Source organism: Nansenia antarctica (assembly GCF_963989245.1).
Source record: "Nansenia antarctica genome assembly, chromosome: 15".
Taxonomy (NCBI): domain Eukaryota; kingdom Metazoa; phylum Chordata; class Actinopteri; order Argentiniformes; family Microstomatidae; genus Nansenia; species Nansenia antarctica.
The window spans coordinates 13,622,463-13,640,793 of record NC_137685.1 but is presented as its reverse complement, the minus strand read 5'-3'; the positions used below and the strand labels follow the sequence as shown (position 1 = coordinate 13,640,793).

The following is an 18,331-nucleotide window of genomic DNA, read 5'->3' as shown; positions in this document are numbered from 1 at the left end:
CCATGGTGTATCTTAAAGAGGTGGCAGTGGCTCAGGAGGAAGAGCTGGTGTCGAATCATTGCAAGGTTGGCGGTTTGGCGGTTCGAACCCCAGCTGGCCATGTGCCGAGGTGTCTTTGAGCAAAGCGCTGAACCCCTAATTGCTCCAGGATCGTCATCTATGGCCGACCCCTTGCCTAGAGCATAAAATACCAAATTCAAATACCAACAATAGACTGACAAGTTGATTGCATGGCGATACAAACTATTCTTCTAATTCTTCTTTTTAAAGGCCACTTGTCTGTTTTAGTTTACTAACTTCAGCAAGGTGCAACCATTTGGGGGGCTCGTCATAATAAAGGATACAACCTTTAGGGGTTGGTTCGTCATAATCAAATGCATTCTTCTTCCAACTATAATAACTCATTAATCTCTTGCCTGTCAAATGTGTTCGTTCCCACAACAAAAAAAATAAGGCATTCTGGCAACCAACCCCGATACGAAGGAGGCGGGTCTTCAGTGTTCGGCCCCGCCCACTCTGACAGTGTAACACCACCACAGCGACAAAGGGCGTCTCTTCGTTTCCGCTTTACTTTCCACAGCGATGGAGGACGTTTGAGTCGCACGGTAAAAGGCTAGCTTCTTTTTTTGTGTCTCACACACAAGCTAGCAACCTACCTAAAACCTTCAACAATTAGGGGTTTTGTTTACTTTTTTTCTTTCTCTAAATTAATTAATCCCTTCTTTTAAACCGTGTTTAAAGCCATTATGCTGAACATGTTGTCCACGGGGAAGCGAGAGAGCAGCTCTGGAGGCCAGGCCAGGGCAGGAGGGGGGACACCGCCGACACGGCCTAAACAACTAGGGGTCAACGACTACCATAAGACTACCAACAACAGCCTGCTGGAGAAGAACCAGAGAGCCCTGGACCACGACGACGACGGCTCTCTGCCCTGCACCCCTGCCGAGATGTCGTCGCCTGGGTGCGGGGCCCCGGGGGGGGATGTGGGGGTCCTGGAGCACGACACCAGGCAGCTCGTCGATGCTTTCTATCGGGAATATACGGAACTTAACTCTCCTCAGTCGAGGTGGAACACCTCAAGAAGCAAGCCTCTGTCCACCATGAAACGGGTGGTGGAAGACGTGATAGCCAAACACCGATACGCGTATAATGGTGAGTTGAGTTGTTAGGCTCTAACATCGTGACGTTAGAATTATAAGGTTCTAGGATCTCCATTTTTGGTCAAAATGTAGTTTTGTTTTTACATAATCTGATCCATTAGGTGTTTATTAATGCCTGTGTGGTGTTATTTTTAAAATGTTGACATTTTTGAGTTAGTAATTCATAAAATACAAAGGTTCCATCTCACAAAACATAATGGAATGTAAAAACGTTGACGCTCAATATCTCTGAACTGCCCTAAACGGAGATAGAACCTTATCATTCTAAACGGAGATAGAACCTTATCATTCTAAGCTCACGACATGGCTGTTGGGTTTACAGAAGCATAGTAGTAGAGAGTAGATTTCGTCCCAACTTTGCTGAGAATTATACTATAGTTACGTTTACATTTTGGGCATTTAGGGGATAGGCAGGCAGACGCCTTTTCCCAAAGCAATTTCTTACAATCGTTACTACATTTGATGACTAAGTGAGTGAATCGTCAATCCACCAGTGGTAGCAGGAAGAGTAATCTAGCTCAGGCCAGGGGCCACTGGCAGTCGTCGTGATGGAAGAAGAAGAAGAAAAACTTTTTTTAAATGTTTTTTTGTTTTAGACATTGGAGAAAGTACAAGAGGGGGGAAGTAGAAATCTCAGGAGCAATTAAGAAGCGTAGTAGTAGCGGCGATTCGGTCAAACTTAAGCTGAAACTTAAGAGATGATGATGGGCTACATACTACACCAGACATATGTAGCTATGTTGTCTTTATGACAATTGGATTACTGCTAGCTGTTATTATTAGGTGTAAAATAAGTTTCTAACCCAAACCTTGACATTAAGGTATGCTCCTAAAACTCGGGATGGACGAGAGAGGGGATGACATGAGTTTTGTCACGTCCGTGGCCAAGAACATCTTCAGCGATGGGCTGACCAACTGGGGTCGCATCGCCAGTCTGGTGGCCTTCGGGGCTGTGCTGTGTCAGTACTTGAAGGAGAGGGGCAAGGAGGATTGCATAGAGTCGGTGGGCCAAGAGATCTCCTCGTATCTGCTTTCTGACCAGCGGGAATGGCTGGTCAAGAACAACTCATGGGTGAGTCACGTACTTGTGTGTTCCGCTTTGGGAGGATGTGGGGTCAAAAGTGTTGATGTTGCATAACCATTGTTGTAAGAGCCAAATATGGTCCTGTCATATGTGTGGTAATTCACTGTGTGGGCATGGGGTGGCGCTGTCACAATACCTGAGGCAGGTCTTTATAAGGTAGTACAATTGTTGTTATCGTCAGGTGTTGACCCCGGAAGGGCAAATAGGTTTGACCGCAATGGCGCTGAGTTTGTTGTTGTTATCGTTTTTATACCAGTGATTAAGCCAAATGGAATGTGGCACATTCGTACGCAATAAAGGTTTTTTGTGCAGCAAACCAATGACTACGGATCGTGTATAACCAACAGAACACATCAAACTAGAACGCACGGCGCGTCAACCAGAGTCCGCGGGTTAGCATCTCAGTAGCACAGTATTAGACTGTGCTCCTTTAACATTGTCAAACCTTATGCATTATTGGAATAACGGAGGCGTTTGGATATCGTACGGGTTGGATACGTGTGCAGCCGCAGGAGCTGCGATTCTGGAGCCAGCTGTTTGGAGCATCGGACCGCGAGGCCACTACAACGGCGCCCACCGCACGGTATGAGTAGCGCTACATTGTTTAATGGCCATTTAATGTGTGCACACCGGTAGGGGACAATTATAGACGTTGCGTTGACTGTTGCGTGCTGCGAACTGTTGTGACTGACTACCGATCATTCGTCATGGAGATGTGTGACGTGGAATTGGACACTAATGGTGATGAGACACTATCTGGTAAACGTGTGGTTAAGCTTACTGCTAAAGCGTTTGCGTTGAAGTTGGACTTGTTGCAAACGAGCAGAAAAGCTAAACTAAGCAAAGCTACCAGCATTAGAGGTGGTTTACAAGGGTTGGTGTGTACTGATGATAAAACACAGGTACAGAATACTCTGATTGAATTGATAAAGGTGTGTGATGAAGCAAAAACCATGCATGAAAAAATACTTGATTTGTTGCCATGTGATGAAAAAGAAAAACATGAAATATGGTTTAAGGCAAAAATGTTGTTCAACAATGAATGTATTACAAATACAAAAATTTGGGTTTTATCATGCAAAGAAGGTTCTGTGCAGATGGGCAAAAATGTTTATGAGGGGGATGGTATTCATCCACATGACAGTGCTTCCAATGTTAGCTACCGCCCAAGTCATGGGAGTGGTAAAAGTGGTAGATCAAGTGCTATATCCACTGCACAGGTAAAAGCGGAGGCAGCTAGGGCTGCACTTATCGCTCGTGCTGCAGCTCTAAAGGAGAGTCATGCCTTGGAGGAGCAAGAGCAACAAACTGAGGAGGAAAGAGAGTGGCTGGATATGGAAACTGAAATAGCTGCATCCACTGCTCAACTGGCAGTGTTCAAGGCCACAGGCCAGAGAAGTGGTTCACAAGCTGCCTCAGATGGCATGAATTCTTATCTGGATAGGGAAAAAAGGGAAAGGGAGGCTGTCAGTGCTTTAAACCCTTTGGCAAAGGAATATGAAGCCAGCTTGTGGGAACCAACAGCACACAGCAACTTGATCAAATGGGCACTACCAACCCATAAACCCCCTTTCACGGATACACGACCCAAGGATACTGCACAGTGGGTTAAAGCTACTGGACAACACCATGTTAGCTGCAAAGGACAACAGCAGCAAAGCAGTATAGTGGGAATATCACAACAGTATCGACACCAATCAGGAACCCTTCAGGAAACAGAGCATCACACCACTCAGAATCTGCCTGGGGACATCCTTACCATCATGCACAGGCAGAATGAAATAACAACTGCTCTGGTGCAGCAACAGCAGTCCATGTCTCTTCCACCTCGAGATATTCCCATATTTGAAGGGGACCCTTTCTAATACAACTCATTTATCAAGGCCTTTGAACAAGGAGTGGAGAAAAAGGCAGGAAAAGGGGATTGTTTGTACTATTTGGAACAGTTTACTAGAGGACAGCCACAAGAACTGGTACGTAGCTGCCAGCACATGGCTCCTGAGCGTGGCTACGTGATGGCAAAGGGCCTTCTAGAAAAACATTTTGGAAATCAGTACAAAATTGCAACGGCTTACATACAAAGGGCTCTGGCCTGGCAAACCATAAAGTCGGAGGACGTGAAAGCACTTCAAGCCTACTCCTTGTTCTTGCGTGGCTGTTGTAATATAATGGAAGAGCTCGAGTACATGCAGGAGCTGGATATGCCGGTACACATGAGGGCTATCATTGCAAAATTACCATTCAAAATGAGAGATCAATGGAGGACCATAGCTCATGGCACAATGGAATCCACACAGCAAAGGGCTCGCTTCCCTGATTTGGTCGCATTTGTGGAGCGTCGGGTTGCAATTCTGTCCGACCCTCTCTTTGGTGACATACAGGACCCTATGCCTGCTGTTGCTGGAGTAAAGAATCCTAGACTACATTACGGCAACAGAGTACAGGGAAACATTGTTGCCACCACATTAACATCTATGGACGTGCAGGAGGGAGCTGAGGAGCTAACATCAGATCCTGGGATGGAGGACGAGGCTGGATGTCTTTGCTGTGCTGGTACTCACTCATTGGAGGAGTGCAAACAGTTCACTGGAAGGCGGCACAAAGACAAAATTTACTTTTTGAGAGACAATGGAGTGTGCTTTGCATGCTTATGTGTGGGTCACATGAGCCGGGATTGCGAAAGGCGCTCAACATGCAAAGTGTGTGGTCAAAAGCATCCCACTGTGCTGCATATCAGAAAGCAAGCAGTAGCTCTGGAGCGGTCAAAAAACACGTCTAGTAACCAGCCAACCTCTCCCAAAATGTGTGGACATACAGGGGCCGGTAAGGACCACTGTGGTTTGTCCATTCTCCCTGTACAGGTGAAAGTGACAAAAGGAAATCGCACAATAAAAACATATGCCTTCCTGGATCCTGGTAGTTCAGCCACATTCTGCTCAGAAGATCTAATGCAGAAACTGAATATTACAGGCAGAAGAACCACCTTCCGGTTGAGCACAATGGGGCAAGAAACTGTTGCTTTAGCCTATTCCTTGACTGGCTTGGAGGTAGCTGATTTGGTCAGCAATGATTTTTATGCTCTCCCAGAAGTTCTCACACAGAAAAGGATGCCAGTCACTCCGGACCATATAGTGACTCCTGAACAGTTGGCTAAATGGCCATACTTGTCGAAGGTACACATCCCGACTATTAAGGCAAATGTCGACCTTTTGATAGGAACCAATGCTCCCAAGGTATTAGAACCATGGGAGATCATTAACAGCTGCGGTAATGGCCCCTACGCCATTAGGACAGTGCTGGGATGGGCCGTTAATGGTCCGTTGAATGGAAGCAGTGGTGCTTGGGAGGCAGAAGTTCCCTCTGCTATGGTAAACAGGATCGCAGTGTGCAAGCTGGAGGAAATGCTGACCAATCAATACAACCATGAATTCAATGAAAAGACTGTGAAGGAAAATGAAATGTCCAGACAAGACCTCAAGTTTCTGGAAATCATGGAGAATTCAGCAGTACTTCAGGAGGGGAAGTATTGTTTGAAATTGCCCTTTAAGAACAAGGATGTACATCTGCCCAATAACTTCGTAGTGGCAAAGCAAAGGATTCAAGGGCTGAGGAAAAGGTTTCTCAATAACAAGCTTGTGCACCGGGAGTATACAGAGTACATGAACAAGCTCATCAGTAAGAACTATGCGGAGCAAGTGACACAACAGCAACAGCATGGTGAGAACGGGAAAGTGTGGTACATCCCTCACCATGGTGTCCACCATCCTAGGAAAGGATCCCTTCGTGTGGTTTTTGACTGTGGAGCCACATTTCAAGGTGCATCATTGAACAGTGAACTCTTGCAGGGTCCTAATCTCACCAGCTCACTCCTTGGAGTCCTTAGTCGTTTCAGACAGGAACCGGTGGCGTTTATGGGTGATATTCAAGCCATGTTCCATCAGGTGAAGGTTGCGGAGGAGGACAGGGATTTTCTTCGCTTTCTCTGGTGGACAGATGGGGATGTCACCAAGGATCTTGTGGAGTATCGTATGACGGTGCATCTGTTCGGTGCAGTGTCATCTCCCAGTTGTGCAAGTTATGCACTGAGAAGAACTGCTGATGATAACTCAAACTGGTTTTCAGCTGAGGTCCTTCAGTCTGTCAAGCAGAATTTCTATGTAGACGACTGTTTGAAGAGCTCAGCCACTGAAGGAGAAGCTGTCCAGATGATCAAAGATCTTATCACTCTCTGTCGCAAGGGGAGCTTTATCTTGGAAAAATGGATTAGTAACAGTCGTAGGGTCTTGCAAACAGTCACAGAAGAGCAAAGGGCCACGGACCTAAAGGAATTGGATCTGGATCGAGATGAGCTCCCAGTAGAGAGGGCGCTGGGTCTACAATGGTGTGTGGAGACCGACTCTTTCAGATTCAAGATGGAAGTAAAACAACAGCCTTTCACCCGACGTGGTATGTTGTCGATCACCAGTTCAGTATACGACCCTTTAGGTTTCCTGGCACCAGTCACTTTGCCTGCTAAGATGATGCAGCAAGAGCTCTGTCGGAGACGATATGGTTGGGATGATGCATTGCCACAGGACATCTTACAGCAATGGAAAAGGTGGTTGGAGGACTTAGATGTGCTGGCAGCATTCAATGTGGGCAGGTGCATCAAGCCAGTGGACTTTGGAGAGATCAAACAGGCTCAACTACATCACTTTGCCGATGCCAGTGAAAGGGGCTACGGAACCGTAACATACATCCGGATGTTGAATCATGAGAGCAAGATCCAGGTCTCCCTTTTGCTCGGTAAAGCCAGGGTGACACCTTTGAAGGCGGTGACTATCCCCAGACTGGAGTTAACAGCAGCTGGCCTTGCTGTCAGAGTGGACTCATTACTGAAGGCAGAGTTGAACTTCCAGTTGGAGGACTCCATGTACTGGACTGACAGCACTGCAGTGTTGAAATACCTGAATAATGAGGATAGGCGCTTTCATACATTCGTGGCCAACAGAGTCTCGGCAATCAGAGAAACATCTGAACCATCACAATGGAGGCATGTTGGTTCCAAAGACAATCCAGCTGATGATGCGTCAAGAGGGTTGAAGGTCTCTGACTTTTTGAGGAATAGCAGATGGCTTGAAGGGCCCGCGTTTCTTTGGAAGCATGAGAAGGACTGGCCCAAAATGGTGGGGGAAGTGTCGGTGGACCCTAATGACCAGGAAATCAGAAAGGAGGCAACAGTAAATGCCATAAGTGACGTGTCGAGTCCTACTGACCATCTCATTGCCTACTTTTCTGATTGGAGGAGGCTCAAAACATCAGTTGCCTGGTTTCTCAGGCTAAAAGCCATGTTGTTGGAACGCAGTAACCTGAGAAAGGTGCAAGGACAAGGGGTCACGGCAATGTCCGCAAGTCGCGGTTTGATGCTAGAGGATTTACTAGGAGCAGAGGTTGCCATCATACAGTATTGCCAGCGGCAGAGATTCAGTGAGGAGATTGCTGCTTTGTCATCTAAGAGAGCCACAGTGAGTCGCCAGAGTCCAATATTTAAGCTGGATCCTACTTTGGAGGATGGCCTTTTGAGGGTTGGTGGAAGACTGAGCAGAGGAGCAATGCCTGAGGAATCCAAACATCCGCTCATTCTCTCCAAAGATCAATATGTATCTACGCTCATTCTCAAGCATGTGCATCAAAATCTGGGTCATGGAGGGCGGGTTCACACACTGTCCAAGGTGAGGAGGAGGTTTTGGATCACCAACGCCAATTCGGCTGTCAGGAAGATTATTTCTGACTGTGGATTTTGTAAACGCTACAATGGAAGAGCAGTGGAGCAAAAGATGGCAGATCTCCCTAAGGAGAGAATCCTTCCCGATCTACCACCGTTTACCAACACTGGAGTGGATTACTTTGGACCCGTCGAAGTAAGGAGGGGAAGATCAATTTGTAAGCGGTACGGAGTTATATTTACCTGTATGGCAAGCAGGGCTATACATCTGGAGGTAGCTGTTTCATTGGAAACGGATGCTTGCATCAATGCTTTGCGGCGTTTTATTAGCAGGAGAGGACAGGTGGTCCACCTAAGGTCAGACAACGGTACCAACTTCGTTGGGGCAGAGAGAGAACTGAAGGGGGCTCTGGCTGCATTGAGTCATGAGAGAATTCAAGGCGTTCTGTCGCAGGTTGGAATCCGTTGGAGTTTTAACCCACCAGCAGGTTCACACCATGGTGGGGTGTGGGAAAGAATGATCCGTCTGGTGAGAAGAGTTCTCAGCTCTGTCCTACGTCAGCAAACGTTGGATGATGATGGACTGCATACGGTGTTGTGTGAAGTGGAGGCCATTTTGAATGATCGGCCAATTACCAAGCTCTCGGAGGAACCCGATGACCTGGAACCACTCACGCCCAACCATCTTCTTCTCTTGAAGGGTAAACCCGCCTTACCACCTGGAGTGTTTGATCCTCAGGACCAATATGTGAGAAGACGATGGCGACAAGTTCAGTACCTCTCGGATCTTTTCTGGAAGAGATGGATACGGGAGTACTTGCCCTTGCTCCAGGAGAGGCAAAAATGGAACCAGAAGAAAAGGAGTTTGACAGCGGGAGATATCGTTGTTATTATGGATTCCTCAGCTCCTCGTGGTTCTTGGCCACTAGGCAAGGTTATAGAGGTTTTTCCAGACAAACAGGGGCTGGTACGTTCTGTGAGATTACAGACCAAATCAAGTACAATTGAAAGGCCAGTGACGAAACTTTGTTTGTTACATGAAGGGTAAATTTGTTTTGTCTGTACTTTATATTGGTTGTGGTCTGTTATAACGTGTGCTCCTTTCATGGTATTTTGTTTAAATTGTTATGTCGGTGCCAGTAACAATTAGGGGCCGGTGTGTAAGAGCCAAATATGGTCCTGTCATATGTGTGGTAATTCACTGTGTGGGCATGGGGTGGCGCTGTCACAATACCTGAGGCAGGTCTTTATAAGGTAGTACAATTGTTGTTATCGTCAGGTGTTGACCCCGGAAGGGCAAATAGGTTTGACCGCAATGGCGCTGAGTTTGTTGTTGTTATCGTTTTTATACCAGTGATTAAGCCAAATGGAATGTGGCACATTCGTACGCAATAAAGGTTTTTTGTGCAGCAAACCAATGACTACGGATCGTGTATAACCAACAGAACACATCAAACTAGAACGCACGGCGCGTCAACCAGAGTCCGCGGGTTAGCATCTCAGTAGCACAGTATTAGACTGTGCTCCTTTAACAATTGTGTTGTGCAACGTTGCCTACATACATGTCATCACTTACTGGTTCAAAGTGAATCATTGTATGGTCTGCGATGCTCATCATCGATAAAGTGAAGACACGATTTGTTGCTTTTCACTGCTTTTGCACAATTAATAATAACCGGTTTCTTGGCATGTCTGGAATCAGTCTAATCTTCTGGTGTTTTATCATAACCCGGAAATTCTCCCTTTAAAAAGGCAGGGGTGGGGGACAGACTAGAACTGTTTATACTATTGATTAAATTAACCCTAGGTTGCCTTTTGTTTCCTCCTCAGGATGGGTTTGTAGAGTTCTTTCACGTGGAGGACCCTGAGTCGACAGTGAGGAAAGCGCTCATGGCGGTGGCAGGGTTTGCAGGCATCGGGGCGACACTCGCTCTGATGATCAGGTGAATGTCATGGACTAAAGAGACTTTCGGTTTTTTTCTCATTCTTGTCAAGCAAGAAAAAATGACCATCCCCACGGGACTTCCATTCTCTCCTCCTCTCTTTCTGTGAGGAATACCACCATGGAATAACAAAATGAACATTTTGTTTTTGCCCACCGCGTTAATTTCGGGGCCCCAATATCTTCTAGTTTTGGAGGGTCAGAATGAGGACACAGTAGAACTCTGTGATTAGCGTCTGAGTAGACCCATCCCCAAACCCATCACCTGACTCCTCCTATTTATGTACAGTTGTATAGAATTTATTTTTGTAATAAATATTGAAAAATGCCTTTTTGCTGCCAACAACTTGTATAAACATCCATGTATATCAACAAGATAAGCCACTGCAATGGAAGAAAGCCCCGAATTCAACCAAGAAAGTAAACAAGGGCTATGCGGATGAAAGTGAACAAACAGTAGGAGGGAATACAAGCAGGAAGAGCTGCAGTATATGTTGCATGTCATACTTTAATCAAGCTGATTTCTGTACAGCCCATTCATAACTTCAGGTTCTCCAAAGGGTGGATATGATATGCTAGGCATGGCGGGCAGTGAATTTGCATAGGTGCTTCCTGCTTAGGGAAACATTGAGGCTATTGCACTAGGCAATGCTAGGAGGGATGGGCACGTTGGATAAGAGTCAGGAACATCTTTAGCCTCATGCCTTTCAGCTGAATGTTGTTAGGAGGCCGATGCATTTCCAAATGTTGTACTTGATTTACAATTTGCCTGTGGGTATCAGTGCAAATACGTAAATAACAACAGGATAGCTATATTTAAAAGTGGGGTGAAATGTTGTGGGCCGGTAAAGGGGCAATCTGGGATTGGTACATCCATTTACTTTTACCTAAATTAATGATTTATATCCATCGATTCTTGATCATATATCTTATAAACGCCTTACGTACTTAATTATACCCCATCAGAAGCTTGTTAGTGTTGGTTTGTTTTTTTTGCTTTACTCCATTGTTTGTAAACAATGCAAATGTAAAAAAGAAAACGTAAACAACACTTCCCTAAAATCATGGTTAAAACTATATATTTTTGTCTTCACTAATGGTCAGTGTTTGCATCCATACCTCAGTCTGAATTGAGTGGTAACATTTCTCCAGCTCCATCAGCTGTTAACCAAAAACAAAACAAAAAGCAGGGTGTGCACTTTTGTTGTTTGAATCCCAGATTGCCCCTTTTTAAAGTTGAATGCTAGATCTAGTCTCATGGTACATCGTTTTATTTGGAATTTGCTTAATCTGCAGAAGTTATATATTCACACTTTCCACAGTACTCCTGACATAGAAGATTTACAAGCTCAAAGGTTGTGACTATCTTGTTTTGTTCTTTTGATGATTGATAGTATACTCATCAATAAAGCAGAAGTTTGACTGTTAACCTGTTCTGAACTTTGATACTTCACTTCTCCTCCTTAGCAAAGGAAAAAAAAGAAAAAGATATGCAGAAAAGAGAAGTCTGCAGTGGGGTCTAACCCAGCTATTTCCTGGTAACTTCGCGTGAACGTCGGCTCCTCTCGCATTAACTCCCCTTTGCTGCACCCACTCAAACATGTTGTTTATTCACACCCCCCCGGAGACATGCAAGGCTGCTATTTCCTAGAAGATACGCTGCTGTGGTAACAACAGTCACAGGCCTTTCTACATACACCACAGCCATAGCAGGGCTCGACAGTGCGACCATTTCACTCGCAATTGCGACTAAAAATACATCTGTGCGACTAGGGAAATAAATTCACGAGCACACTGTGCGAGTACAGTTTTTTTTTTTTTTTTCTTTCTTTCTAAAAATAAATCTGCGCGAACCGTGTGGCCACATTTTAAGCCGTCAGCCAGCCCGCTACGACCACGGGAAGTCATGTTAAAAGTGAAGTTACTTCTGTTAAACTGGCGCTAAGCTAACATCGCTAATCGCTAACTCCCTCCTGGGCCTTAAAGAGACAAGCACCCTTTTCTCATCTCAAGCTTCATTAGCTTCATTAGCTCACCACATCTACAGATTTGGTCCCACACACTCCAGATTTGAACCCAAGGTTACAACCAGGGTTAACTACCCAGGGTAGAAAGTAGAAAGCTCTCAGACCTTCAGAACCCATTGAAAGTAGTGGAGGTACTCCAGAAGTCCAAATGCATCTCTAACCCTAGGAAACCCTAGGAAGCAAGTTGCCTAATGGCATGAAAATGCAACATGTTGTACTTGAGTGTGGCAGAGAGGTGGGACCCCCGGGGATGGTGGTGTGCTAACAGCTAGCCGCCGCAGAGGCACCGTGCTGGGCTGGCCACCTCCACATGTCACCACCCCGGGCAGCATGGGGCTGGGGACTGGTCATCTGGATGTGGGGTAGTTTAATACCCCTAGATGTGGAGTTGTCTGGCCACCGTGTGTGACTGATGTAGCCTGACCCAGCAGCAGGGAGGTGGGCAGCATGGAGACAGACCTCTGCATGGCCTGGCTGGGCTGCTAGCTGACAGACCTAGCCCTAAAGCCTGGCTGGGCTGCTAGCTGCTAGCTGACAGGCATGACATGGATGAATGAATGAACATGCTGCTAACCAGGAGAACTTGACACAGCTAGTTACCATAATACAATGCCATCAACTAGTGTTGTTCCGATACCGATACTAGTATCGGCATGGCCACCGATACGCACAAAAATGCTGGTATCGGTATCGGCGAGTACTAACAAATAATAACACCCGATACCAAATTTACACAGTGTCGGAAAGAGACAACAAATATGCAGTTTGTAATCTCTGCTCAAAAGAAATTCCTCGCGGAGGAACGCACGCAAGGACTTTCAATACCACGAATATCATAAGGCATTTGCTGCGTTCGTCGATTCGCTCCGAGAGCGCCGAAGCGCACACTGGGCTCGACGTCATAAAGGGACCGAGTGCTTTGATTGGACGAGAGGCGTTCCACGAGTGCTGGTCAGAGTTCCAGCGCGACTTCAAGAACGTAGTGTAGGTAGTGTTCAGCGACGTCATGTGACCCCGCAAGCAGGAAGTCACTAAGCTAGGCTAAGGCCCATAGCAACAACAACTATTAGCGCGAGAGTTTTAGGTCTTCCTCTGTGCACCTTGCACAAGTGTAGATAGCGTGCGACTTTTCAGCATAGCAGGACATATTTTAGATGATAAGAGGAACAGGCTGAGTGCCAAAAACGCTGAGATGCTTTTATTTCTCAAGGCTAATCTGCCAGTGATGCTGCTTAATCAGAAGTAAGGTTTGAGTGTTTACTTGCTGTTGCACTACTACTACGACTGTTTTATATCTTAAAGTTATTTTGTTTGTAAATGTTCACTTGCTGTTGCACTACTACTACGACTGTTTTATATCTTAAAGTTATTTTGTTTGTAATTGTTTACTTGCTGTTGCACTACTACTACGACTGTTTTATATCTTAAAGTTATTTTGTTTGTAAATGTTAACTTGCTGTTGCACTACTACTACGACTGTTTTATATCTTAAATGGATATTGCACTGATTGGCATCTGTGAGAGCCACATTTCAGGTTTTATAAGGGGTTGATTTTCTTGTCACCATACCAGGTAGACAATAAAAAAAAGTTCTATAGCATTCACTCTCTGTTGGTATTTTTTCCTGTTTTACAAAGGTTTTGAGCAGTGCCAGACTAAGTGTTAGCAATAATTTTACATCAAGGTGAGTATGCGGCTCAAAAAACATGTTTTTTTGTTTTGTTTTTTCAAACGCCGTGGTATCGGATCGGTACTCGGTATCGGCAAGTACTGCACGGTCAGGTATCGGTATCGGGATCAAAAAATGGTATCGGAACAACACTACCATCAACTCTGCGGCTAGTAGGGCTGTAGGCATGGGCCAATGTGTGATTTTGGTGCTAAAAATTGCAAAATCACTAATAAAAATGTGTTATAATAAAAATGTTCACTGTGCTCCTAAATTTATTTGTGTGCCCCTAAAATTTTTCATTTAGGAGCACATGTGCTCCTAGTGAAAAAGGTTAGCGTAGAGCCCTGATACTGCACACTGAGGGAACGGAGCTTAGGCCTGCCCTGGCAGTGGTGGTGGTGGTGGTGGTGCTTTTCCCTGGGGCGATGGAGGTGGGGGTGGAGGGGAGGAGGAGGAGGAGGAGGCGGTGTGGAGCAGCCTGGCCGGGTGGAAGAGAAGGAGGAGGAGGAGGAGGAGTGGGGTGGTGGTGGGGGTTCCTCCAGGAGGATGGTGTACTGGCTGTGGCTGGAGGAGAGTGACCCGCCCAGACCCGGAGGCTTCTGCTGCTGCTGCTGCGGTAGCCCCACCAGTAGGGCCTCCGTCTCCGTGCGCCGACCCAGGGACCCAGGTCAGCCCTCTAGTGGAAAAGCCCCAAAAGTCATCAATATAGTGAACAAAGTCATTGTCTTCCTCGTTCTCCTCCTCCTCCTCCTCAAAGTCATCAATATAGTGAACAACGTCACACGTCACACGCAGCCTGGCAAAAAGGTACCCTTCGGCACCTATGGTTCCTGCTCACGATGGGTAGCTAAAGAAGCGACCCGACCCAGGCCGACAAATGGAAAAGCGCCAAAGAAGCAGGCCAGCCCGGGCTGACCCGGGTCAGCCCTCTAGTGGAAAAGCCCCAAAAGTCATCAATATAGTGAACAAAGTCATTGTCTTCCTCGTTCTCCTCCTCCTCCTCAAAGTCATCAATATAGTGAACAAAGTCATTGTCACTGTCACTGTCAAGCACCACAGTGTCACTGTCACTGTCCAGCACTAAGGCTGCCACGATTAGTCGACTAGTCACGACGACGTCGACTACCAAAATCGTCGCCGACATATTTGGTAATCGCCGTAGTCGCATGTTTTTTGGGAGCTGAAATAAGCGTTTTTTTTTTTTTTTTTTTTTGCCTAGCACCAGGGGAGCCCCCCCTCCCAAATGTCGTTGTTTGGTACCTGTACTATATCAATGACAATAAAGACCATTCATTTCATTCGATAAGCATTCGTTTTTCTTCCCTGAAGCTGCCACTGGCTAGCGTCTCCCAGTGTCTTTGATGTAAATGCGCAGTGTCGGTCATCCGGGGCACACGTGACTTCCCCGGAAAAACAAACAGAAAAATGTCTTCCTGTCCTCGTACCTCTAAAGTGTGGGAGCATTTCAACCACAACGTTGAAAAAAAGAATGTAAAATGTAAAATTTGCAAAGCTGAACTCGCTTATCATGGCAGCACGTCTATGATGCGTGAGCATCTAAAAAGGAAGCACGTTGTGGCAGATGACGAGGAAGACGATGGCTCGTCTCGGTAAGCTAGTTAGCTTGTTATTGCCTAACGATATCGTTACGTTAAAAGCCTTCTTACATTATTTTACGTTGTCATCAAAGTGATACTTATCAAATAGCTAAAAATGTTGTCTTAACGTTACAGTGCTAAGAAGGCGCGTTCTACTATGAGATGAATGAATGAATGAATGAATGGTCTTTATTGTCATTGCTACAGTACAGGTACCAAACAACGAAATTTAGGAGGGGTGGCTCCCCTGGTGTTAGGAAAGAAAAAAAAAAACTTTTAAAAACATCACAAGAAGGGAAGGAGCTGGTTTACATAAATAAAGGCTATGTACACTATCCACTATACTATACTGTACAGATAGACGACTAGGGTTGTCATATTGCACAATAGATGAGTGAAGCAAAGCAAAACTTTTGTACTCTGTACAAGTATTTATTTTTGTTTTTGTATTCTTTTGGTTGCCTAGTGCCTAGCCTACCTCATTTTACTCAGCAGTTTGCACCCTCTACTACTCTTTACATTACATGCAAGTGATGCCAGAAATAAATCTGCAAAGTTCATTAAAATATCTATTTTTGAGTGAACAATCATTTTAATTGTCTTTATTTTTAGTTAGCACATGCCTACAACAACAACTAACAACTTCAAGCTAAATTTAGAAGCTGATTTAGAAGATGATAGCTAAATAAGAGCGATTGAGTAATTGTGCGATAAGCTGTAATTTATGATCCGATTAGTCGACTAATCGTTAAATAATCGGCGACTAGTCGACTATGAAAATAATCGTTTGTGGCAGCCCTATCCAGCACCACAATTGGACATGAGGAATTGCTCCCCTGGCTCTGCTCCTCTTCATCCTCACTGTCCAATACTAGTATGTGTTCTGGCACATCATCATCATCATCATCGTCGTCCGATAATACGATCAGTGGAGGAGGAGCGTAGAACACAAACTCCCTCCCTACTTCATTCCCTCTGGTTGTCCAGGGGATCACTCTCAGGGGTGATCTGTCTCTGAAGCCAGGAGACGATACATGAGTGTCTCTCAGACGATGGTGGGACACAGAGGAAGAAGGATGACCTAAGAGAATAATGACATATTATCATATAGTCATCAGTGTTTCCCCTAGGTTTGCTAGGATCCTCCACCTCCACCCCCCCCCCCCCCCTGTTGTGAAATGTTAATTTCTCCCCCCCCCCACAATTAGTGTAACAGATTAGTAACAGAACAAGTTATCTCTGTAATATCATAATATCAATTATGTGACTAGAACAAATATGATAATTTATAGACTTTATTGTTGAGCCACAAAGCCATCACTTATTTTGTATTAATTGTTTTACTGTTTTGACACTAACAATCTTGACTTCACTATCTGTCCACTTTCTCACCTGGTTCTTCCTGCTCTTGCTCTCTCACTCTCTCTCTCTCTCTCTCTGTCATCTCCATCCTCCTCTCTCCCTCTTTGCACTGACAATCACACACAAACATATATGACAGGGTCTGGTTAAAAAGTCTGCAAGTCTGGCAACATCATTTTCCAGTTTTTTTACTACCTTTCATTATCTACCTGTCATCTGTCAGTGATGACATGCTGACATGTTTAAATAGCAAAATAAAAATGCTAATTCAAGATTCATGTTTTTTTATTGCCATGTGTGTCAAACGTTTATTACATCCTATTACAAGTAATGAAGGGGGGTGCTGAGGGTGCTGCACCAGAACCATCGGTTCTCAAGGCTACTTGTGGTCTTGACTACCTGTCCACTTTCTCACCTGGTTCTTGCTGTCTCTTTGGTGTGCTGACTCCATCCTGCTCTCTCTCCTCCTCCTCTCCCTCTCTATCCTCCTCTCTCCCTCTTTTGCTGTCCACCGAAAGGCAAACATAACAACCAGAATATGTATAATCTAATAAGAGGTATAAATTGATCCAAATCAATCCACTGCCCTGCCCCCCCTCTGAGTCCGCCAGTGACCAGTGGTAAATGTCTCCACAACCCCCCGCCCTCGAATGGTTAATTGCTTTTCTACAAAAGCTACCACATAATATAAAAAATACACAGATGTAACATTATTAAAAAATACACAGTTGTAAGTTGTAACATTAAATTCATTTATTTACAATCATTAATCATTTCTTAATGACTTACTTGACTTAGGTCCTTTTTCTTCGGGTGTGAAGAGTAGGGCCTCCAACGAGTTTACGCCACCGGTCTCTGTCCCTCGCCACAGCGGCCGCCGCCTGCCAGGGGGGGTGTTCCATCAACGTCGCTAAAGGAAAATGTAGGCCTATTCTCGCGAGACTCTTAAAAAGATCCAGGCATATCTTGATAGATCTCGCGAGACTTGTCAAAATAAGCCTAGATTTTCCTTTAGCGACATTGAAGGAATACCCCCCAGGATCTTTGGCCCAGCATGTCCCGCTCCCTCTCGACGGTTCTCCTCCAGGTTTCTTTGGGGCGTCCCCCCCTTGTTCTCCGTCCATCATTCAGGGTCCATCTGAGGGCTATTATATATTATATATTATATTATATGCGTTGATGGTCATCCGGGCTTTTCCTCAACACGTGGCCGATGTACTTCCATCTTCTCTTTCTGATCTGCGTGCTTACTTACCATCTCTATACCAGCACGTTTTCTCACTTCTTTCGTTTGACACCCGTGTATATATATATATATCCTTCCGCCACAGAATATAGTCCCATAAACAACATTAACGATTGCATTGTAGGCTTGGCCACAATTCACTGGCCTTTGAGCCAACTTGTTCGTGATTGGTGCCTTGGAACGACACTCCAGATTGGTAGACTGCTATTGGCTAAACAGTGGGCGGAGTCAGCACAGGTGTTCTTAATCAGATTGATTGGGAGGCGCATTGATACTGGAAATGCGGTCGGAGCTGAACTGAAGGGAGTTGGGGGTATTTACCACTGTTGCTAGCCAATCAGAATCCAGTATCCAAACATGAATTCTATATTGTATCACAGGGTGCTTGAGGAAAATGTGAGACCATGCAAAACTGAAGCTAAAGCAGATGTGGACCATGCAACATGACAATGACCCAAAACATGCCAGTAAATCCACCAACGAACGGCTCAAAAGAAAGAAATGGAGAGTTCTGGAACGGCTGAAGTGAAAGCCCG

General features: G+C 45.3%; 1 protein-coding gene across 1 annotated transcript; it reads left to right on the top strand.

Moving 5' to 3' along the window:
• Positions 1-755: 755 nt before the first annotated feature.
• On the top strand, positions 756-9,895 carry LOC308171154 (induced myeloid leukemia cell differentiation protein Mcl-1-like; the record flags this gene model as incomplete). Its single annotated transcript, XM_080546010.1, has 3 exons — positions 756-1,152; positions 1,982-2,232; positions 9,779-9,895. 3 exons carry the CDS (start codon positions 756-758, stop codon positions 9,893-9,895), a joined length of 765 nt encoding a protein of 254 aa, XP_080402136.1.
• Between the last annotated feature and the right edge of the window lie 8,436 nt (positions 9,896-18,331).